Source organism: Tribolium castaneum, chromosome 7 (genome assembly GCF_031307605.1).
Source record: "Tribolium castaneum strain GA2 chromosome 7, icTriCast1.1, whole genome shotgun sequence".
Taxonomy (NCBI): Eukaryota; Metazoa; Arthropoda; class Insecta; order Coleoptera; family Tenebrionidae; genus Tribolium; species Tribolium castaneum.
In genome coordinates this window covers 5,229,684-5,253,589 of record NC_087400.1, presented here as the reverse complement: position 1 = coordinate 5,253,589, position 23,906 = coordinate 5,229,684, and the positions used below count along the sequence as shown (strand labels likewise).

Genomic DNA, 23,906 nt, shown 5'->3' with positions numbered 1-23,906 from the left:
ATCAAGGCTAAGATAATTGATTTATTTTGTAATTATCAAGAGTGTCCTCTAATCCAGTACCAACTGATCGGCAACGTTTCCAATCGACTCGCTTTCCTCAACTTTCCCAAGTTGGCCGTTTTTGAACAACTGCGAGCTTTTGACAGCTGCAAACAGCGAAAACAGCAAATGCAACGCTTGGATTTTATTTTTGACCGGAATTTGAAACAACCCGCAAACTTCCTGCACATAATCACTCAAATTTCCCTTAGGTTCCGGAAATCCGTTCTCACTCAGCTGTTTTTCCATACTTTCGGGCCATTCTTGCATCAGCTCGTCCAAATCGGGCATCGGTCTGGAAAACTCAGTCAGGTCAAGTCACTCAAAGTCTAACCTACTCTGTGTAACGAACGGCCGGAAACGACTTGCTTTTATGCAACGCTGAAATGTCTTTAATCCACTTATCGATGATTTTGGCGTTTTTCTCAACATTGTCGATTTTTTTGACCACCTGTTGGTGTAAAGCATGACTGAGGGGTGGGGGAAAGCGGGGTTAGGTACCACAGTGCTGTCATTGGTCGTTTTGACCGACTCCGCCCTCAGTTGCAAGTGTAGCAAGGCCGGGTCACTCTGATTGGCCGCCGGTTCGTCCAAAACCACCAGTCCCAGCTGCTGATTGGCTACGAAGTCCGCGTCGGAGAGCAACGTTTTTGGCGGGAGGACTTTTAAAAACGCGTCAATGTCGCCAACCGCTGGGAGAAATTCAGGCACGAAGGGTTTGAACTTGTGGTCCAAACCCATTTGTTGGGGGATGTACCTAAATATTTAGCAGCCCTGTAAGTATTTCAATCGACTCACTTTGTTATGTATTGAAATATGTCTTTAATTTCGGGACTAACGTCCAAATTTTCGTACTCCTTCGGGTCATATTCACCCGGAATTGCATCCTTTGTTTTTTCTTCGTCACTGTCGTCTTCACTGTCACTCGATAAACCTGTTGGTTTACGTAAGACAGTTTGGCGGCCCGAAGGGCCGGCGCTGGGGATTTTAGATAAGTGTTTGTCAGGGTCGTAGTCGGTGGCCGAGGCCTGAAAATCTAAGTACGGTTCTGGACACAGGTTGGGGGTTTTACCTGTCTGGTGGCCATTTTGGCTAAATTGGTTTCGTAATCGTTGATTGTTTGCGAGTTTGAGCGTTCAGATAACGCGCCTCCGTATTTTTTGAGGATTTGCTCATCGAAATTTTCGCTCTCTTCTTCGTCCTTTCAAGTGAAAATTGGGTAAAAATTTATTAGGGGAAATACCTACAACTTACGTCAACAATTGAAAATGACCGTTGCATTTTTGTGTCAAAATAATGATTTTGATTTAGAAATGGCGTTGTTTTGTTTGTATTTCGTTACTTAGCAACCGAGTTGCGTGGATACTGAACAGGGGATGTAACTTGATTTGTTTTTTTATGCGTTAGTATGATTTTTAGAAAATGATACAATCAAAAAAACGACTGTAAGTCAATTTTTTTTAATGAAAAATGGAATAACTATTTTTTCAACAGCACGCAAAACTAGGTATAGAGGGTGTTTCAAAATTGACGAATTCCAAGTTCAGATGAAAATTGTTTCGGTAGTCCAATCGTAAAAAAATTAAATAATAAAAATAAAATAAAAAAATGCAGGGTGCTCAAAAACTGGCGCACCAACTCAGTGGTACGTTGTTGAGAAGCATGTGTAGATCACGGGAAAAATCTTGAAAAAATTCCTAAACCCATATTTAAAAAAATCTGGAGCTACAAACTTATTTTGTTAACTTCTTCAGTTTTCATTATTTTTTTATGTTTTTATGTTTCATACCAGGTAATCGTTCCGTAACAAAACGATGAATAATTATTTTAAAATTTACTATCAGATTCTAGCAGTTTTTTTAATTTAAAAAAATTAAAATTTATCCAAAAAATCCCAATGTGTAGATGTGCCAACACTGGGAATTATTTCCTAGGAAACCGTTTCAAAAATAATTTATTTTTATTGTTGCTCAAATTCTATTGCGATCAGGACTATTAGACAACGTTGCCACATATCATTTATCTAAAATCCGTTATTTATCAATAACTTTAATACAAAGAATTTTTTTACTATTTTTACCTTTATATGTAACCAGTTCTCTACCACACACCATTGAGTTAGTGCGCCAGTTTTTGAGCCCACTGTATAATAAAAAAATTAAATAAAAAAATATAATAAAAAATAAAATAAAAAAATAACATGAAAAAAAATAAAAGAAAAAATTAAAAAAATTAAAATAGCTTTCTTATGGAGCAAAAAATTTTTAAGTTTTTGTAATTTGCCGTTTCAATTAAAGAAAAATATAAGTTTTTTTTACTTCAAAATGAAGTTAATTTTTCGAAAAATTGTTTTACATTGTTGTTTTCCACAACCACCTACATCAAAATTAACAATAGACATTGAAATTTTTAACATGCTAACCAATGTGTCTTTGTGGGGAAGCCTCGAATTTTCTACATTTGGACTACTGAAGTGATTGTCTACAATGCTCTGAACTGGGAATTTGCCAATTTTGAGACACCCCCTGTATATGTTTTTGAGGAAATAAAAAAATCTGAACCACTCCATTTTAAAAAATCCTAGTTTTTTAGGGTTGACTGTACAAATTATAATACTTGTATCAAAAAACTTCATACACGATAGCATAATTTGTCTTATTTGTCTAATTAACATTTTTTCCTTCCTAATTAAGGAACAGTAATTATCGTTTAAATTTCTAGAAATGTGCTTGCGTGTTTATAATACATAATAGATAGAAAAAAGTAATAAGAATAACAAATTAATATGTACCCTGGTTCTATGAAATGTCTTAAAATATTTTAACTATCTTGCTATTTCATTTCAGTTCTTAGTAAAATTTCGCAAATTCACATAAGTACGAGTCCTAACAACTAAATATTTGGACGAATACATTTTTGTAAACAAAACGCACGTCAAGCTACTGAATATTTATTAAAAAATAAACAAGTATGTTTCCTTATTATAAAAAATAAACATTTAAAACAACGACATTATACAAGCACTTTTTTACACAGAATTTAATAATGTTATCAGCGGTTTTTTTGTTCATTTGTTTAGTTGTAATAACATAAAGTTGTATCATAGTTGGCTATGACATTTTCGAAAAGCTTATTTTCTCTGAACTGAAAACAATATAAATACAGTTTGATATTTTTATATACTTTTGATAAAAAATATATTAAAAATATTTGAAAGTAGTTGGCCATGGAAACATTATGTCACATAAAAGGTGTAAATTTTGTGAACGATTATTAAAGTAAAAAATGTGAAATAATAAAAATAAGCTATGTTAAAGTTATTTTCAATTGAACAAACATACGATCGTTGCAGATTTTAATTAAAATCTCACAGCCGCCTATGATTCCTATTTAAAAACTTTGTTATTACATCTAAACGAATGGTTAAAAAAATCTCTGATAACATTATTAAATTGTTTCAAGATATGCAGTGTTGCCATTTTGTGGGTTAAGATTCAAATGAGACTTTTTGGCGCCTAAATGTTGCATCTCTTTTCCCCGTTGAAATTCCAAGTCGCTCACCTACGCTGACTCATCCAATAAGAAATGTGAAAGGAGGCGTGACCGAAACAAACGAAACGAGTCGACTTCGCGATTCGTACTTAAGTAGGTAAATAAGTAAAGTTCAGTGTACTTAATTGATTACAGTTCGGCGAAAAAAAGAAAAAAAATTGTTTATTTATAGTTTTTAAATTATTGGGCGTGTTTGATGGAAAATGACAACAATCGGAGATGCTGGTAACGTCCACAATTAACACAATGGTGATCTAATTCTGGTTCTAGCCTTAGAAAATAGGGAAAATATACCGTTGCAGAAAGGTCGCAAAAGCGCGACTTTCTGCTCGTGCAGTGAGGACTATTTGAGTGGTTCCAAGTTTATAAATGTGGCTTTTGGGACTTTAACAGTAATAATCACAGCGGCTTTGTTACTACAAATTTATTACGGTGACTATCAGGTGGGTCTTTGATTTTTTCAAAAAATTAGCAAGTTGGCCTTGACTGTTCGTAGGTGGTCCCCCATGGCAGTGTTGCCACTGACAGCCTTGAATGCTCAAAAATAGGCACTCAAATTTTGAAAAAGGGCGGCAATTCCGTCGATGCTGCAATAGCGAGTGTTTTTTGCCTCGCCGTTGTCACTCCACACTTGACAAGTTTGGACGGGTAAAGTGTGACAATCGGAAGGCCTTATTTGCACAGTCATTTGTTCCAGAGAAGGCCAACTTCTCGTCTATAATCACCGGGCAAGGCTTATCCCGGACGTGATTGAATTCAATGTTGGCAACAATGACGCGGAACATTTGCTACCAAGGCTGGTCCTGGGGCTGGCTTTTGTGCACCAACAGTACGGCACAGTGCCCTGGAAGGAGCTGGTACAGCCTGCGGCAGAGCTAGCCAGGTTTGTGGTGTATTGTTGGTTGCCTGTATTTAGGGGTGTTTCCAGACGGGGGTTTCTCATACCCAAAATGTTGGTCCAGGCGATCAAACAGGCCAAAGCCGAGGATTTGTACGGCAGGCTTGAGCCGGGACAAATGCTACAACTCGAGAATTTGAGCAATACTTTGGCCCAAATCGCCAACATCCCCGAGAAAGGTAAATAGAGGTTTTTATTTTTTTTTCAGAGATTTTTTGGTTCATATTGAAACACTATCGCTTAAAAAAATAATTGAATTCTCAGAAACATCAATTAAAACATCGTTAGGTATTATTGGAACCATTTTTTTTAACCAGAAACAAAATTCGAAATTAAATCAGAAAATGCCTTATTTTCGCTTGTCTTTGTGAAATCAACGTTTTTTTACTAAAAAATTACTTAAAAAAAAATTTAACAGATTTCTGAGTTCGAAAAAGCTAATATTCCAAAAATTATTTGGCATACAGGGTGACCCCAGGGGTGTGTAATCGGTCTATAACTTTTTTACTATGTGAAGTATTGCCATGTCGTTTATAGTATCCGATAGATCGACTGAAAAGTCCTTAAACTAAAAATATTTTTATTGTACACTGGGTGTTGTATACAGGGTGGTGAACCAAAGTTACATTTTTTTAAATGGAATACCCTATATATTTTTGCATAATTTCATTCTACGCAAAAAAATAATGTGACTTTATATAAACTATTATGGGTCTATTTCTTTTCGTTTCGGAATTATTCAACTGTTTGTTTTATAAAAGACCAATTTTTGAAAAATCACTGCGAAGTCGCCTATGAATATTTTCCGAAAAATTTGCCACAGAAAATCTCAGAATACGTTGAAGTTTTACGAAATAGTCGACTTTTACTTGAAACACGCAGATAATGTATAGGGTGTGCCAAAACGCAAAAAGTTGAATAATTTTTTTTATGGAACAACATGTTTTTCTTTACATGTATCGATAGCATTTTTCATAAACAACACAATTTTCAATCAAATTTGTAAATTTTTCATGGATAAAAAAAATTAATAAAAGGCAAAAAATAGTAAAATAATAAAAGTTTAAAGATCAAAGTGTAATGTGTTGGCAGAACTGTACAGTTTCGTCAAACCTGAAAACCAGCCCAGGTATTCCCCCGCCCTCAAACTCACATTCAACGCCTACGACATATACGTACCGGATCGCCCCTCCCTAGGCCCCGCCCTCTTGACTTACCTCAAACAACTGGAAAGTTTCAATTTCACCAAAACTGACACCACTCGCACTGAATACATCTACCGATTGGCCGAAACGGCCCAAAACCTCTACAACGACCTCAACCTGACCTCCAAATACCACACGGGGACGTCAACCAACGTCGCTGTCATGGACCTGAACGACAACTACGTGTCATTCACCACGTAAGTAGCCATGTTGGATTTGCAAATGGCGGCTTTCACCCACTTGATTAGAGGGTTGTACGCCCTCTTCGGCACGGGCGAGATGACCACTGGGGGCTACACCCTCGACGTCCACCCCAAAGCCACGCCTTGCTCCCGCCTACCTGTCATAATCACCGACGCTCAGGCCATTTGTGGGCGGCGCCTCTTGCTGGGAGCCAATGACCTCTCAACGGCGTCGCAACTCGTGATGTCATTGCTCGTCGCCCAGGAAAATATCACCAATGCGGTCGAAGCGCCGCGGTTTCATATCCTGGACAACGGGGGCGTGGGCATCGAGAGCGCGCACTCGCCGGCGTTCACTGACGACGTCCTCAAGTATCTCGAAACGTTGACGACGAGCCCGGTCCTGGTGCCCGAGCCCTACATGAGCAGCAACATCGTGGAGAAGGTCAAGGACGAGCTCAACTCGCACTCGGACAGTCGAGGTGGGGGCATTGCGAGCAGGTTTTAAGCACGAGCCAAAGACGAGTGACTAATTTATTGTACTCTTGGAAATAAATAAAGCGGGTTATTCCTTAAATATTTATTCTAACATCACTATTCATGACTTACTTCAAAATTAATGAAAAAATATATAACAGCCATTAATTATAAATTATTTTACATTTATGTTCCTATAAATAAAGGTAGCTTCTAATAATGAGAACAGTTCACAAGTTATCAAAACATGATTTTTATTATTTTTTATTCATATTATAGTATGGTAGGGTGAGGTTTTCACTTTTTTAATTGGGTTAAATATAGCAATGAGTTTGGTAATGATAGTAAATCTTACTACTAACAAATGACAAATATGACAATGTACTTATATTACAATAGTTTTTACAGCAACTGTAAGCATAAAAAACAGTTTTACACTTAATACAAAGGATAAAATATTATTGCTATTGAAACAAATCGTTTGAACTAGAAACGTGACAGCATGACCACTTTAAGTATCTAAAACATTAATTTTGCGAATTGTCTAATTAGTCCCTAATTTAACCCCAAGTAAAAGCTGCCTTTTCGCCCAGTAAGCCTTCAAGGTTAGTGAGAGATCAACGTTTATCACAACTTACTGGACTTGTGGTCTGTGGTCAATTGGAAAAAATCAACTTATTTAAATAGAAAAAAATCTTTTATTTAATGCAATCGTTACAAATAAAGAGCAGCATTTGGGCATTCACCCCCCATTTCCGTAAGTACCACACACGAAATGCTGCTATAATACGCCAACTTAGTAAATTACTCGCTAAACCCAATTTTCTGTACAATTCACATTTAACAACATAAGTCTATCTATATACATGCTAGATAACAGTATTTAAAAAGAAAGAAACATACTGCAAATGTATAAAGCATACCTTCATGCTGGAAGCTTCAAAATAGTTCTTTCCACTTTTTGAGCGATATCTAATTTTCTCTAACGTCAAATAAAATTATTATAAATACATATAATTACATAGAATCTTGTCTCACTGAAAGTCTCAAACACGTCCACTAGTCATTATAACGAGCCTTCGAATGCGGCCATGACGTCACTTTGCATGTTCATATCGATTTTATTGGCCAGCTGCAACAAACCGCATCAGACTCCGCCCCAGCTCCGCCCACAACCACTTACCACTTCGCGTCTCCTCCTCTCCTGTTCCTGAAGCCGCGCCCTCTCCCGGTCCGTCCGTTCCGAGCCCGAGCTTTGCGATCCGGGGGAAATACTCCCCTCGCCCGGCGACGACCTCAACTCCTCCACCCTCTGAGTGGCGATTGGCTGCTGTTGGTGCTCCGCTACAGCTTTCCTTTAACACCGATCAGTAACCACGCCCATGACCACGCCTACGCTACTCACCTTGCTTTCTCCAACGCGTCCTCCTCTTCCTTCTCGCGTCGTCGTTCGTTTTCGACTCGGAGTCGTTCCTTCTCGGCTTGCTGTTTCTGTTGACGTTTCAGTTCGAGGTTTTCCAAGCGTTGTTTCTCGCGATCGGCTTTCTCTTTCGCTTTGTTTTGGAAGGCTTTGAAACTGTCGCGGAGCTGTTGCTGGTTGCTGCCGCCAGGTGTCGCGTTTTGGGGCGAACTAGCCTTGGCTAGACTCGACCACGAGCTGGCGTTTTTAACGTTATGTTCCTGTTTTTTGTAATTGAATTGGGAGGGTTGTTTGTGGTCGATTGGAGGTTTGCGTTCGTTCTGTTCTTCTTTGATGGGTTCTTTTTTGGGCATGTTGTTGACTTGCTGGGGCAGTGGGTCAAACATCGATGGAATGGTCACGTTCATGGGTACGCCACCCATGGAGTTGAGACCATTGTTGTTCGTGTTCATATCGAACTCGTGCTTCATTCCACCGAAGCCGTTGTTTGTTGTATGTTGTTGCTGCATCATGTTGGGTTGGGTGGTATTGGGTTGCATTAAGGGGGTTATGTCAGGTTCAAGCGAGTTATGTATAGAATGGACCATTGAACCGGGCATTATGTCACTCAATGGTTTCATGTCAACCATATTGGGCTGTAACAATGGAGGGTTGAGGTTAGGGGCGGAGCTAACGGTCGGATAACCAATTGGATTGTTGAGGGAGGATACCAAGTATTTGGAATCAAGTGGTTCGTTTTTAATGATGTCATGTTCGAGACTAGCCAATGATTGTTCCAAAGGATCGGTGTACGAACTGGTGAGGGGCGAAAGGATGTTGGTTTTGGGTTTGTCGGGTGATGGTGTAGGAAGAGCTACTTGTTTTGGAGCTTGAGGTACCGTTGTTTGGGCGGGTGGCATTATTAATGGTTTATCGTTCGATATGGATGGCTTGCGATTGGTTACTGGCATTGCGGTTGTGTTTGGTTTGCTGTCCATGTGGTTTGATACAGGCGGATGGACCTGATTATTCGCTATGTTTGTTGTGTTGTTATTGTTGTTGCTGCTGGCGGTGGTTGTTGTTGTTGTTGGCAGTGCGGCAGGTGCTAGCTGCTGAGGCTTCTGGAAACAAGCGACCGAATGATGCACACCGAAAACACTCAGCAGTGTTTAGTCTGCGGTCCGCGCCCAAACCTAATCGAACCGTTTTCCATTTTTTCGAACGGAACAAACTATATTTGGAGATATTTTCTCTTTTGTTTAGTCGTAAGTTCGCTCTCAGGAATTATTTATGACTCGCGATGATAAGTGCGCATTTTATCATACAATTCGCATTCCTGGTATTTAATTACTTAAGTGCTTAATCAGCTATCAGCATTTGCCCAATAGTTCGCGTTATGCTTTGTTTCGTTCAGCAGTCGACCGAATTCAGTGGCAAGTTCTCGTAAGTATGCCTTAATTTTTCGAAATTTTAGGAATAATTCCTCAGTCGCACGCCTATTATTTACAATCCAGTCAAATAAGCCTTTAAATCAATATGTTGTGGAAAAGCTTGTACATTGTGATATAAATTGCTATTTAAAAATGTTCAAAACAAGGTTGAGTTTTGATAAAGGAACCGAAAAAAATACATTTTCTTCCTTGTAACGTTGCAAATTTGTGCAGTGAAGTTTTCGAGATGCGATAAGTTTATTATTTAAAAAAAAATTGACCTACATAATTGAGACGAAACGAAGCTAAGGCTTCAAATAACGTTTTGGTGCAAAAAGGAATTTTCTAGCTTTAATTGAACGGAAGGTACGACAAATTTTAGGTTTTTATAAATTTTTGTAAAACAAAACACATCAAAACATCAAAAAATGCAAAAAATGTAGATTTAAAGGCTTATTTGAGTGGAGACTGTTAGGCACCGCCTACTCACCACGTTCGAATTTCCGACGGAAGGGTTAGGTGATTTTTTTGTCTTCTTTTTGGCCTGTCGATTGCTCCCACCTACAAAGACTTTCACTTGTAAAACTCTAGCTATTTTTGAAATTACGGCCTTGAGTGCTTTTTCGGACGATCTCACCACACACCAATAAAGAACGAGTTTTTTGTTAAAAATGTCTTAAATCAATTTATTTTTGACATAATAATTGCTAACATTTGTCATTTTGTTTTTCACAGGAATGTTTTAAAATATACTACAGGGTACATAATACAACAGAATTAAAAAACTAGGCGATCCAAGGGCAACACCAACTACACAGAGGCAAGACAAAGATTATTTATGTTATATATATTATATTTGTAATTTTTTATATATAACATGAACACAATCAGTATTTTCTCTTCTTATTTACAATAATTGGAGTTAATGTGTTATCTATGTACAAACGTAATGAAATCATGAAGAACAACGGAGATTCTATAAGACTTGAATAAATAAAAAAGCTACAATAGAAATATATTTATATTAAAGTCGCCAAATACATAGAAACAAAATATATATGTATATAAAAAAGAACAATATTCAAATACAGTGCAAAAAATCTGATGTGAGATTTCGGTATGTATAACCACACCATATAAAACTTAACTTCTATCAATACGAATACATATAAAAGTTACTTTCTTTCAGACTGAGAGAACAAATTAAAAGAGACGCCACAAAATTACAATCGTAAAACTTATATACATTTTACATCACAAAAAATTTAGGTGATATGAACAACTTTCGTACTCTACTCTGCTCTGTAGTAAAGAGACCTAACCTGACTTGCCTCTAAAATAAGTTGACTGCCATTGCGTGTGAAACATTAAATCCCCTGAGTGCAAACAATGTGAATGGAGGCCAACGCAATGTCGATTTGACCAAACAAGAACCATACAGTACCATCCCTAAAACCGCACTTGTTTTCTAGCAATCGAAACTCACCAACAATCGCTAGGAAACAAACGCTGACACAAAAACAAAACAAAAAGGTTGGATTGCAGATCTTAAAACTACAGCCGCCGCCACACACATTGTCTGCATTTGAAAAATCTAAGCGCGAACTCTCGTCATTCTTCAATTTGATTTTTTTTAACCAAACAAAAGATTCATTTGTGGTGTGGTAAGATCTCTCGCGGTCTGTATGGTCGGTCCGCTGCTGGCAGACTCCACACATGATATGCACTCAAGGCTATAATCAAACTGTGACCATACTAAACGAATAACACCGGTCCTGAAGCGCCCCCTTGAGTTAAACGTTTAGAATGGCTCCAACATGTCCAAGATTAGGCTCAACAATACTTCTTATTAGTTAAAAACAGCAACATGAATAATTATGCAATTAAAAGAAAAAAACAAAAAATACAAACTAATACTTGCTGCAGCAGTAGAAAAATTCATGTTGCCATATTGAGAAAACATTAAAATATGTATGTACAAAAACTCACAGGAGCACCAGCGAAAATGCATTTACATTTACTCTATTTTTGTTAAATTTTTCATTTAAAATACAAAAGTTGTCGAATACTTGAACCACCAAAAATTTTTTAACAATAGATTATGGTCCGAAACGAACGGAAAGTACCTTCAAACTGGCAGCAAACGCGACCACAATCGATTGGAAAAGATTTTCTTGGTCTTTTTTCATTTATTTACCTATAATCTCATCTGAACAAAACAATATTTACTATGTACAATTTCATAATAAATTAATTAAAAGTTAAAACGATCTCGTATAATTACGTCATTGATGGTACGTTCACGTGCTGTTGCCAGAACAAAAATCACAACCCAGATCCGCTAAAAACCGACTATTTTTCGAGAAAATGAGAATAAAAAAGTGAACGATAAGAGAAATCAGTCTTGAGATCAATTGCATTAATGTAATAACTGAAAAATCTGAACTGTGATTTTGGAAAAAAGCTACTAGATGGCGCCACACAATGCCTTCGTTTTCTATCAACGTAAATTGCCACTATTTTCTCACAACAAGCTTCAAACTAAAAATATCGACGAATAAAAAACAATTAAACACGAGCATGGCACTAGAACTCCTACTATCATTAATTAAATAATCAATATATTATATAATTTCTTATATATAAAATTCTAGTTACATGAGACAAGCCACGCCCACAACTCATACTTTCATAGTATACTCTATATTCATAGTGTAGGAGATAAAAGAAGAAAAATAATTCTTTTGATATAAGTCTGTAGCGTAATACTTTGTCGTTTGTTTTTTTTGTTTCGTTTCATTGCTATAACGATGAAAAATAAAATGTTTCTTTTTTTGTTATTTTGCAAACGTGTGACGCATTATCACTGGAGATGAGTGACCTAAGTGAAAGAAGCTAACCTGCTTCGCTGTCACTGGAATCACTCGAACTAGACGATAGACTGGAGGTGCTGCTGTCTGAATCTGAACTACTTGAACTAGACGACAGCCGGCCCGAAGGACCTCCTGCTCCTGTTGGGTCTACCCGATTGGCCTCCTCTGTAACAAAAAATATTCGAAATTAACCCACATCTTAAAAAAAACAACTTTATCTTAAATAATGCTGATCAAGTTATTACAACTGCGACAACAGTTATTTAAGTTCAAATTGTTGTGCTGACAGTTCATAAAAGTGAGTTATATAAAAAAAAAACGTTCAAAATATACCATGGTCCAAGGGTGTATTTTTTTATAATTTTATTGAGTGAATATACTCAGATCATCTGGTTTTGGACTGGAAACAGTTGGAGTCACTATTTTAATAAACTTAACAGCCATTCCAGGAATAATGCAACCAAAATTTTCAACATAATTTTAGCATGTAAAGTTTCTTTAAAAATAAGGGATTTTGTTGGAAATTGGAAAGAATGATAATCATTTTAATTGAAGTATTGAAGTAATTTAGACGAAACGTCTAGCAGATTGCGTGTTTTTTTTTTAAATAATGGGACAAAATACGTCATTATCAACGAAATTAAAAAAACTTCCCATTTATAGAATCTAAAAATAATAATTTACGAAGATAATTCATTTAAATTGAAGTACTGAAGTAATTTAGACGCAATGTCCAGCAGTTTGCGTGTTTAATTTTTAATAAAGGAGCAAAATACGTCAATATAATCAACGAAATAAAGGGTGATTAAAAAATTGCGCCAATTTCTCGTAGTTCCCGAAATTCAGCTATTTTGAAAATAATTTAGTTGAACTCAGAAGTTAAAGTTTCTAAAGTAAGTCCTAAAGAATCAGCCACTATTAGAATTACATCCTTTCGTATCTTCTCAAGAGAAAGTAACAGTTACGTAAATTATTACAATTCGTTGATTTACTCGCAAAAATACCATAATTTTAACAATATTTTTTTAATAAGCACTAAATAATTATTTGATACTTTTTGTTGTATTTATTGAAAACACCAATTTTTTATTGGAAAAAAATTTCAAATCAAATCCCTTGATAATAATAATTATTGATTTATGAAACAATCCCAGGAAAAAAGTTTAAACAAAATTTACAGAAAAAATTTTAAACAAAATTTACAACCTACAACAGGTAAAATAATCTACAATGCCTTTAATTAAAAAAAAAATATATTTATTTTCGCTGAATTTCACTTTTCCTGAAAAAAATTGCACAAAATTCCCAAGTTGATTGATAAAACTAGGGCACCTTAAAATAGCCCGAGAATGTATGTCACGGACACTACTCCGTAATAAATACAGGAAAATCAATAATGATAAACAATTTAATAACGAATCCAATTTTAGTGGTCTTTTACTTACCTTTCTTGGGAGCCTTTTTAGAATTTCCTATTTTGTCATTAACGTCTAAAAGCCGTTTTTCCAATTCTTGTTTCTTCTCGGCCATTTGTTCATCTTTAGATTTACCCGGCATTTTCTTATCTATAAAAAACGATAAAAATCCAATTAACAAATATTTAAAAAAAATTAATCGAAAGAGATACCAAGATTTACTGCCAATAACCCAAGGTTAAATGGTAGAAAATCATGTATGTACTTGATTAAACTAACAAAAGACCATTAATATTCATAACACTGGAACTACAAAAATCAGATCAAAATCAAATCAAAACATACATGAACAGTCCAAAAAAAATGAAATATTCGGAAATTCGTTACGATTTCATAATAATAACACCATGAGTGTTATTCGTAAAAATACAGTAGCGACCGTTAAAAAGCGCATTCACCATTCCCCAATTAATTAAATATAAAATTAGATGCTCGAGAAATAAGAATAAAATAAAAATAGTATCAATCCCAACCAATTTTTTTAACTGTAAACCAAACCCATGAGCACCAACAAATCTCTACCATGCTTAGAAAAATGTAGTTCCAATTACATACGCCTGTAACATGTCTCAAAATTTTTAAACGTAAAAAAATCATCAAGACATGTTACTCTTATTGGTCTGTTGTGCTATCCGACCGTAGACGTTAAGTAATGGAACTTACAGTAAGGCTTACGTGGCTTTTTACGTAGGCATGAGGCAACGTAACTCTCCAATTCACGAAGAGTCGACGGTTTCAACGTTTCGAAATCGATCTCGATTTCATCAGGATTCGAATCGCGCAACGACGGCTCCCTGGATTGAATTATGTGCACAACACGGCCCAGTTTATCACCTGAAACATTAAAAACGTAAACATTTTATTAGAAAAATTAAATAACACGAAATTAATTACCGGGTAATTTGTTAATATCGAGCGACAACTGTCGTTTCTCATCGTACGACATCGGCTTGGCGTTATCCTCGTCTTCGGAATCGAATCCCATGTTGGAGGCTTGCGACGTCGATTTCTTTCTTCCTCCGCCCGCTTTGTTGTTGTTTTTCCCTCTTTTCGCCGGCGTGTTTAATGGAACGGCTGGTTTCGGTCCTCTCACGCTCTTGCTCTTCGGCGGTTTGATGGACTGGTTGGCGGCGCCACCTGGAGGTATGTGATGCATGTTCAGGGATTTACCACCGCCGGCACCGACTCCATGCTGGCTCGTGTCGGTCGTCATCTTCATATCTGCTCCTGAGACAACACTCGCTATACTGTCCTCGACACTGTCTGAGATAATCGAATTGGTTTTTGTGAGGGCGCTGTGTGCCCCCGGCTTACCCATTGAACTACTGTTTGCCATAACTTTTTTACTCTTGTCTTTCTCCTTCTGCTTTTTCTTTTCTTTCTTTCGCTTCGTGCTCTCCTCGACCAGCTTACGCATCTTTTCCTGCATGGCGATCAACTGAAACCCAAACCGTTAAAACAATAATTAATGAAAAACACAATCATTTACCTCCTTCTCTAACAACTTCAACTGTTTGTTCCGACTCTCCTCTTCGGAATCTTCCGTTTCGCTCGAGGATTCCGAACTGGAACCGGACGAACTTGACTCGGATTTTGGTGGTATTCCTATCCTGTTCACTGGTTCGTCGGGGATCTTAGCAAATCTACACATAAAACTCGTTTAGAAAAAATCACAAGAAATAAAAAAAAACTTACTTGACTTCAAAAACGTCCTGTAATTTTCTGGCCATGGCTACGACATCGTGGTCCGATGGATTATATTTATAACAATTGGTGAAGATCAGTCTAACATCAGCGGCGAATTCCTGTGCAGAACGATACTCTCGATTGTCCATTTTTTGTTTAACGGTTCCCAAATCCATTGGTTTTTTAATAATATCATGGTAATCGTGCAACATCAGTAATTCCGCGTCCACTGGTTTGTAAAATGGCCATGCGTAACTCTGGCAATCAAAAAATAACAATTATTATTTTATTGTAATTTGTTCGGCATGAAGTGTACACTAAAAAAGTATTAACTCCATTTTCTCCACCCAAAAATTGAGTACAACGAAAGAAACTTGCTTTAATTGCATTTCAAATTAACTTCTACACTTATAGTATTTAACAAAAATCTATTCAATATTTTATTGTACCGGGTGAGTCAAGTTTTACACTCAGGCACTTTATACCTCTTTAAAATGTATCTAGAATTCTAAAAAAAATCGTATGTGATTTTATTGTATAGAAGAACGTTTTGACCAATTTTTAAAATGTTTACTTGAAGTGTTTTTTCACTTTCGCTTAGTTAACTATAGTCTAATATCAACGATTTTTTTGTCTATAGGTGTATTTTGAGGCAGTGCATTAAAGTGCCTAATTAAATTTTCGAAAAAATGTTGACTTTTAATTTGCGTTTTGATATTGGGCAGCTTTTTTCCCATGAATTTTGTCAGAATTGTAAATCACTTCCACAAAAGGATGGTGGTTTTCAAAAATTTTTTGCATTTGTCGTAAAATTGGCACGCGATCATTGTTGGGTCTGAAGGTTGAGGCAGCTGGTAAGAATTTTTCAGGCCCGGATTCCCATTTATTTTATATGTTTATTGCAAATGGAATGTTAATCTTTAAATTTTGCGGCAAGGGTTCATGCGAATTGTAAACGAAGAATTCGTTTGTGCTTAAACCAAAATAGTCATCAATTTGAACATCTAATGTAATTTTTTAATAAAAACATTTAAAACACGTTAGTGTGCTTATTCCGGTCCTGGATTTAAAACCGCCCGATGGGACAATGCCGCTAGTTGTAAAATTTCTGCAGTCATTACTGTTATTGAGTTAGGTAGTGGGTCCTTTTGTAGCGGAAATTTATTACTACTTAATCTTGTTCCTCATAAATTAGACTGAAATTCCCGATGAAAATGACTTTTAATCAAATTCTAATGATTTTTTTTCAAGTCAAATTTTTGCAGAACAATTTTATTTCGCATTTTCGATCCATTGATGTAAAAAACAGCCAATGTGATTTCTTCTTTTTTATTGGACAAATAAATTAATAGAAAAAAAAGTTTTTTCCCCTAGTGAGATTGGATATTAGTGCAGTGGAAAATATTTATTTCATATTTTTTTCTCTCTTCTAAAAGGTGTAAAGTGCCTGAGTATAAAACTTGACGAACCCTGTATATTCCTTCAAAAAATATAAGATAACTTATGCGAATACTATAAAGCTACAGCGGACAGCAGTCCTTTGACATTAAAAAATTGATTAGAGAGCAGCTTTTATTATTTTGAGAATTATGTTAATAACTTCTTGACAAAGAGCCATTTTTTTAACTCTGAACATTCCCATTATTCCTTAAAAAAAATTATAACAATGCATTGAGAGTAGATGTGCAACTAATCATTATCACATTCCCAATTCCAAACGCTGTCAATGATTTCAGACTGTCAATTAAATCTTGCATTATTATTCAAGTAAAGAAAAATTAATTATTATTTTGTTATTATTATTTGCCTTATTATTTTGTAGATTTAAAAACTGGCTGTCCTGTGAACCCGAAGTGTAGAGTATTTTCAACCAATGATTTTTTATTCTAATTACAATGAATTAGAAAAAAACTTCCAATTATGAAATGTATCTGAATAAATTAATATGATTTAAGTGTTTTTTTTCAAAGAATAATATTCAATAAATATAAATACAAGTTACAAATATTTTTTTATAATATTGCTTTAAAAGTATGTATCTAACAGATTCAGTGTGCCTAAGATGTTACAATAGTTGGTGCGCATAACAGAGGGTTAAATAGTTTCAAAGTTTTAATATTAAGAGGTAAAATGTTGAAAAATATTAAACAGCAAAAATTAGCAGCGGTTTAATCATAAAAAATCATGTAAAAAATGTCTAAAAAAATAAGGAATATTGAACAGTAAAATTAGCAGCGGTTTAATCATAAAAATCATGTAAAAATGCCTAAAAAATAGGAATAACACAAAGTGGTCGATTTTTGGTCATTTTTAATAAACGACTTTGTTCTAATTGTTTTTTACCATTATTGAATTGTCATAGATTTTACTGAACAAAAATAGTTTTGAAATAAAACTCGTGCTTACCGAATGTTTTTTCGAAAACAACTCCTTTAAAATTTCATTACAACTCTTCAGCGCTTCGGTGAGTTTTTCTTTCGGTTTATGCGCCGGCATTTGCGGCGTGGACGTATAAATCGGCGGTGTAATATTCGCCTGATGGTACGGCACAAAGACGTCCATACTTGGTTTTTTAATCTGTCGTCCCGATTCTCTTCTCGTCGAAATCTTCGCCGATTTGGACGACTCCAACGGCGGATTATAATCGTACGCCGTCGCCGTAGGCGTCGTAGTATCGGCCTTTCTTTTCACTCCTTTTTTCACCTTAGCCGGCTGCGATGGAGGTACTACGTTACCAGGAAGTACTGTACTAGGTGTTAAATTAGTATCTAACGAGTTGACAATCGGCTGCGCCACGTGGTAAGTCTGAGGCGGGTTGATCGCTGGTTGTTGCGGGAGAGTGGACGCCGGTGCTATTGTGGTCGTTGCCGTGCTGCCAGGAATGGTGGGCGGTGCTTGTGTGCCGAGAGGAAGGCCTAACGAACCTAAAAAAGGAGGCGCTTGGAAATAACCCACCTCTGGGTATTTTCAATGTGCGATTGTCTGTTTTCGTGGGTGTTATGTTTGTAATACCTGTGGATGTTGCAACGGGAGTGGCTACCGTCGATGATACGGCCGCCGGGGGACGGCCACGCCCCGCCCCAACTCCGCCTACAACGCCCGAAGCTCGGCCCTTTTTCCCTTTCGCGCCTTTTGCCACCACCACTTCCTCCTTCGGCATGTCGGCAACTTTCGTAAGAAACACTTTTTCCAACGTTTGAGCCATCACTACAACGTCCTCGCCCGGTTTGTTATACACGTAACAGTTCGTGAACATTGTGTTAAAATCTTGGATGCACTCTTTACCAGACCAATAGTAATTATTGTCCAAACGTTTTTTAATTGTACCTAGATCCATCGGTTGTTGGATTATTTGATGGTAGTCCTGGAAATTACAATTTTTTCACTGTTTTGAATCGATTTGGCGAAGAGGAACATACAGGAAGGTTGAGTTTCTTGGCGTCGACAGGCTGTCGAAACGGCCAAGCAAACTGATGTTTCCATACGGCCTTCAGTACGGTCTTTTGAAGAAATTGCAGCTGATTTGTGATGCGTCCTGGTCGATCTGGTGGAGGGTGAACTGGAGGTTGTACGATACCGTTCACCGGCTCCACACGAGGTGGCGGCTCTTTCTCTTTGCTGGGTTCACTCATTTTGCTTGCCGCACCCTAAAAGTTAGGGGCGCATAAGAATTTGCCAATTTTATTCAGGCAAACGATGGCAAAGTAAACAAACCAATGCGCTTTATGAGTGAAACTACTTATGTAAAAAACTGCATTTTATTGAAAAAAGAAATACAAAAGCAATTATCAATATCAGCCATTCATTAATTTCAAAATTAAAGTAATTCATCGGTTTCTAAAATTTACATACATTGCCTTGTAGGCGATAACATAAAATACAGTTGACGGTTGACCTATAGTCACGATCAAAAAGAATGACACCCCTATCAACCAGACGCGGAGGCAAAGGTCTGATTAAAACCTTTTAGGTCATAAACTTCAACAAATAAATTATTTTACATATCCAGCTAGTTTACTTGATTGTGGTTTTAGAGGTGTCATCCCTTTTCATCGTGACTGTACTATAACTGTTGAATAATTTTTGATTGTATTTCTTTCGTAGTTTAAAAAATTTCAACAAGTTCCATCTTTTAATTCAAAAATAATTGCTGGAATTAGTGCCTATTATTAGCAGAATTTTATAACGATTGTTTAACAATAAAATATAAGTTTTTTTGTACCCTGTCCGTCATCAATTTATTTCTTTTTCCAGCTCATATTTCAAATTTTACAAAAATTGGCTGCAATTGTAAGATACAAACAGTTTGACTAATACTAAGTTCATATAAAGAAAAATTCACTTCTATAAAGTGTACCACCGTTAAAATGGAATGGCTGATACTGTAAAAACAAGAAAAATATTTCTGTAATTTTCTCTCAGAAATTTTGAGTAATTAAAATTCTTAATTCGTAAACAAAAGATCCATAAAAAAAAGCGAAGATTAGTTTACAGGAAGAAATTTTAATATTCTTTTCTGTAAAAAAAAATAAAAAAAAAAAATGGGAACAAGAATTAAACTGCGAAACTGAAGTAAAAAATTCGGTTGTATAAAAATAAACTAGTGTTTGTATCCAATTGTTGTAAACAATTAAAACAAATGAAGATAGAAAATTCAGTTAACTATAGAAAAGAATGGCACTACAAATCCACAACAGCTTTATCTCTGTTTACAACACAATTTTTTTCAATTGTTGTTTTATCGTGTATTACAACATACACAGTAAAATGTATACAAATTGCGTTTTCTTACATTTTTCAATTGCCAGATGAAAAAATTTGTAAAAATAAAAAGAATTCGTACTGAAAATAATTTTATTTGAAGAAATGTTTTTACATCGGTAGTATTTTTTGTAGCGTGTCTGGCAATCCCAGACGAGGCACAAAAACGATAATCAAGCATTACAATGTGTCTTTAAAAAAGTTTCAGTCATAATAGCATAATAATTGACAATCAATTGATTTGGTTATTCAATGTCAGAAAAATTCGAACAAAACAAACCCAACAATCATTACAAAATAATTAATTGGAGAGTGTAACTGTCACTAAATTAACTCTTAATAGAATCGTTGTTAGATATCATGAATAATTAAACAACTGACAAGTCCCATTAATTTCAACCTTAAACTTGCTCTATTATTAATTTTTACCCTAGATTAAGTGTTCAGGAAGTGTCTTCTTTCATTACAGATTTATGTGTAATATCGCGCAACAAGTAAAAATAAAATTACAAAACAATAATTTGCTTAAAATTTTATTTAGGATTCTGAAACGAAATATACGTTTCTCACGTTTCATTCAGGATAAGAAAAGTATGTAAACAAAAATTATCACTAGTGTTAGTAATGAAATGAAATAAAAAACTTACTGTGTTGTTTTGAATAGGTGGCTCAACTTGCTGCATTTTGTCACAATATATTCTAAAACAAAAGAGAAAGAAATTAAATAACGATAATGCGGGTCCAAGTCGGCAACAAATACCAATTTCGCGATAAAATATCTAGTGACTGGTGAAGAACATTAGCGCACTCAGAAGGATAATTTTCGTACTAAATGCTTAATCCAGACGAAAAGTAAATATTACTCATCAAGAAGTAATAACAGCGCCATAAATACCAATGCTAACGACCAGAAACCATCAGGAGGTAAATTTCGGTAAACTCGGCATTGTTTAGTAAAAAAAGTTGGCTACCGGAAATCGATATTCGATTGTTTTGTTGATGGCCAACACACTAACAAAAAACTGAGAAATAGGAATGTAATTAAGCAATTAATTACTCAATTGGAGTGATACCAACCGAAAACCCCAAAAAACTACACGGTCGCGTGACCTTGGTTTATTTTTACCTCCATTGAAACAACCTTAACTGCCAATTTTTTGCAAGAGTGAGAAAAATCTGGTAGGCTCATGACAACAACAATAAAATAGCAAACAAAACAACTGAAAACAAACAATAAAAAAATGTAATAAATGCTTTTAAAAGCACAGATACTTACACGGCCCGAGTTCGCGGCCCCAAAAAATCGCGTAAATCACATATCGAGCCTCACACCTGTGAAAAGCACGAAAAACGGTATAGAGCCCCGCTATCTTACGAGCGTACCAAATTCGAGTCACCCTGTATTGTGCATGTGATAAGAACTTACCAAGCGCAGGAAAATAGATTGTGACCGAATTCACCGATCAGCTGCAGTGCGAAATAAAGTGAAATCCCATGCTGGGGGGCCACATATCAGTGAGTAGCGGGCATCCCAATCTGTAAACAAAGGCCAGGCGTGAGTCGGGGCCACACCCCCGCGTGTTTGGCGTGCGTTTGGCGCCCCAAAGTGGGGCTGCCGTCGGTTATTTATAGGCATCGGGCGAGCCTCGAGTGGCTGTCGTGGGTTTGGGTTTGTTGTCAAGTACGCGGGAAAATCGCAAAATAACCTTAAAATACGTCACTGAGCGGTGGAAAACGGCGATTTTCACGCCAAACCGATTAAATATCGAGAAATGCATTTCTACGGCGGTTTAACAACATGGCGGGCTCCCAGTCTAGGCTTTCCTCAGAGGCTCGTCCGACTTTGTCGAAAATCGTCTCTGGGTGGGTTTTTTGCGCGAAAAAAACACCCGATTTCGATAAAGGGCGGTCGGGGGCCGATCTTGGCGCCGTACCTGGAGATTTCGATGCATAATCCACATGAGAAACGAGAAAAATGCAGAGCAACACAACACACACACCACTTACGGCAAATCTGCTCACCAAGCTTGGCGCACACTGTGATGGCGGCCGCTTGGCTCACGCACCGCAGAGATCGCGCCCAAAGCGGCCAAAAGGGGCCCCGAAGCGCCGAAATACCGACGGAACGGCGGTCCGCGGCCCGCGAGCGACCTGAAAATCCTTTTTTCCGGGGGAAATCCCGCGATCTGGACGAGATGGACGCGGATTTCGGGCGACACAAGTGGCGCTTGAGGTCATAAATGGCTGCTCGACGGCTGGTGGGCTAAGCGCGAGGAGGCTTTCCGTCGGGGATTTCCAGCGGATTTTGCATTTTCCGGCGATTTTCACGGGGAAAATTTTCTTAGAACATTACCATGTGCAGCGGGCCGCCGCCACATCGAGGAAAATTATTTTGCGATTTTACGGGAAACTGGACGAGTGGCGGTGTACGTCACTGCAGGGGTGGGGAGGGTCAGGTGACCGGAAGTCGGGCTTGCACGTGATTTGTGACGTCAACGGATTCAGGAAATTTGAATTTTTTTGCGATAGCGCACCAAATTCGGGGAATTTCACGAGTGAAAGCACCGTTTCCGAGAAATAGAGGGTTTCGAGGGGAAATCAAGGGAAGAAAGTGCCGGCGCTTGGGTTGCATAACTTGGGAAAGTTGACACACTTTTTTCAGTTTTCAACCACTTGGACTACTTTTGCCTCGGCTCGGACGTTTAACAATAAATTTAGGGCAACACATAATTTTCCAGTTGGAAATCTATAAAAAAACTTCTAAAGTTTTTGAAAACTTATATGAGAACTTTTATTTATTAGTTCTAATTTTTAGTTGTATTTTCAGGTAAAATTACAAGTCTTGACTTGACCAACTTTTATATTATTATCTATAGATATCTATTATTATATATCTATTATATCTAAACAATAAAAACGCCAACGTCGTATTTTACCGAATTAAAATTGTCGCTGCTAACTTTGTTATTTAGAATAAAAAGCTATGTTTTTCACTGTGTTTTTGGATTAGCTGAGTTATTGTAAGTCCCTTTTTATCAGCTTTTTCTATACCTAAGTTTAACCGTTTTCAAGATATTTAAGATTTTTTGAAAATTTTGGATTTGCACCTGTCACTTAAAAAATTGGTAACTCTCTTAGTTTTGGAGATTTCGAGATCATATTCGGAGAATTAAAGAAGATCTACATACATCTGTTCTCCAGTGTGTGCAAAATTAGTTGGATTTAAACTAAATTAGATTAAATTTAAATTAAAGAAGTGCCTTCATTTTTACTCTGCCGTACTATTTTTTTTTTATTTAGAAAAATTTCGATGTTGTATCTCGTTTGTTATAGTCAACCGTAGTATTATTAAAAATTGTTTATTATACAAAAAATAGGTCACCTGTTCCAGATTATTTTGTGATTAACTGATAACAAAATTAGGCTAGTCTCAGCAATTAGAACATTTTGATAGTAATGCTACTTAATGCTGCTTTTTATGCAAGATGATGATTGATGAGTAAAGTGTAGTGAAGGTGTGTATGAAAAATGATAAGATTTTAATGTAGAATTTAATTCAAGTTATTATTTATCAAATAAAGATAAACGGTTTTTGTCTATCACAATACTTTATTTACCTACTTATCTATTTTTTTTTATTTATTGGTGTATATTTTTAGTAAGAAAATATTTTGTTTTTTTTTTTTGAATAAAAATAAAGTTTCTTTTTCGAAGTAAGTTATCTTCGCTGTTTAATAAAACTTATTATCTTCTTAAACAAAAGTAAAAACGTTATTGAACTGGCAATACAGGCCAATACAAAAGGCACAAACACTTGACACAAAAAAAACACATTTAATTAGTTAATTTTTGAACACCCATGACTGTGAAGTTTTCAGACTAAATACTGTTTCATAATAGTCATAAATTTGCTGTTTTTTACAATTACT

General features: G+C 36.3%; 3 protein-coding genes and 1 long non-coding RNA gene across 16 annotated transcripts; 2 read left to right on the top strand and 2 right to left on the bottom strand.

The window, feature by feature from the left end:
- Positions 1-8: 8 nt before the first annotated feature.
- Positions 9-1,420, bottom strand: IFT46 (Intraflagellar transport 46). Its single transcript, XM_008200492.3, has 6 exons — positions 1,294-1,420; positions 1,112-1,240; positions 838-1,067; positions 541-796; positions 378-490; positions 9-334 (listed from the first exon to the last, which is right to left on the bottom strand). Exons 1-6 carry the CDS (start codon positions 1,318-1,320, stop codon positions 49-51), a joined length of 1,041 nt encoding a protein of 346 aa, XP_008198714.2. The 5' UTR covers positions 1,321-1,420; the 3' UTR covers positions 9-48.
- Positions 1,421-3,500: 2,080 nt separating this feature from the next.
- Positions 3,501-6,453, top strand: LOC656159 (glutathione hydrolase 7). The gene is made up of 7 exons (XM_008200423.3): positions 3,501-3,816; positions 3,862-4,034; positions 4,088-4,239; positions 4,289-4,474; positions 4,520-4,668; positions 5,582-5,891; positions 5,943-6,453. The coding sequence occupies exons 1-7, from the start codon at positions 3,795-3,797 to the stop codon at positions 6,382-6,384; spliced, it is 1,434 nt and encodes a 477-aa protein (XP_008198645.1). The 5' UTR covers positions 3,501-3,794; the 3' UTR covers positions 6,385-6,453.
- On the bottom strand, positions 6,442-22,425 carry LOC656325 (bromodomain-containing protein 3). 13 transcript variants are annotated; one of them, XM_008200412.3, is made up of 17 exons: positions 21,912-22,418; positions 21,404-21,513; positions 21,254-21,309; positions 20,625-20,676; positions 18,636-18,863; positions 18,229-18,580; positions 17,623-18,173; positions 15,226-15,473; positions 15,020-15,173; positions 14,425-14,968; positions 14,194-14,364; positions 13,501-13,620; positions 12,083-12,220; positions 9,673-9,743; positions 7,759-8,873; positions 7,537-7,708; positions 6,442-7,485 (listed from the first exon to the last, which is right to left on the bottom strand). In XM_008200412.3, exons 4-17 carry the CDS (start codon positions 20,658-20,660, stop codon positions 7,420-7,422), a joined length of 3,966 nt encoding a protein of 1,321 aa, XP_008198634.1. In that variant the 5' UTR covers positions 20,661-20,676; positions 21,254-21,309; positions 21,404-21,513; positions 21,912-22,418; the 3' UTR covers positions 6,442-7,419. The 13 variants fall into 13 exon arrangements, with proteins under 13 accessions (XP_008198634.1, XP_008198643.1, XP_008198644.1 ...); XM_008200421.3 differs by lacking the exon at positions 21,254-21,309 and having other exon boundaries at positions 14,425-14,793; positions 14,845-14,968; XM_008200422.3 differs by lacking the exon at positions 21,254-21,309 and having other exon boundaries at positions 14,425-14,757; positions 14,845-14,968.
- On the top strand, positions 8,870-10,075 carry LOC107398757 (uncharacterized). Its single transcript, XR_001575527.2, has 2 exons — positions 8,870-9,195; positions 9,918-10,075. It is a non-coding gene; the product is annotated as an uncharacterized LOC107398757 (long non-coding RNA).
- Positions 22,426-23,906: the final 1,481 nt, after the last annotated feature.

Coding starts and splice junctions, on each gene's coding strand:
- LOC656325 (XM_064358170.1), bottom strand. CDS start 20,660: ATGCAGCAAGTTGAGCCACCTATTCAAAACAACACA. Junction 14,365..14,424: donor CGATATTAACAAATTACCCG/GTAATTAATTTC, acceptor TTAATGTTTCAG/GTGATAAACTGGGCCGTGTT. Junction 8,874..9,672: donor CCGTCGGAAATTCGAACGTG/GTGAGTAGGCGG, acceptor GCTTGTTTCCAG/AAGCCTCAGCAGCTAGCACC.
- LOC656159 (XM_008200423.3), top strand. CDS start 3,795: ATGACAACAATCGGAGATGCTG. Junction 3,817..3,861: donor GACAACAATCGGAGATGCTG/GTAACGTCCACA, acceptor TTCTGGTTCTAG/CCTTAGAAAATAGGGAAAAT. Junction 5,892..5,942: donor AACTACGTGTCATTCACCAC/GTAAGTAGCCAT, acceptor CCACTTGATTAG/AGGGTTGTACGCCCTCTTCG.
- IFT46 (XM_008200492.3), bottom strand. CDS start 1,320: ATGCAACGGTCATTTTCAATTGTTGAC. Junction 797..837: donor ATATTTCAATACATAACAAA/GTGAGTCGATTG, acceptor CTAAATATTTAG/GTACATCCCCCAACAAATGG. Junction 491..540: donor CGACCAATGACAGCACTGTG/GTACCTAACCCC, acceptor TTACACCAACAG/GTGGTCAAAAAAATCGACAA.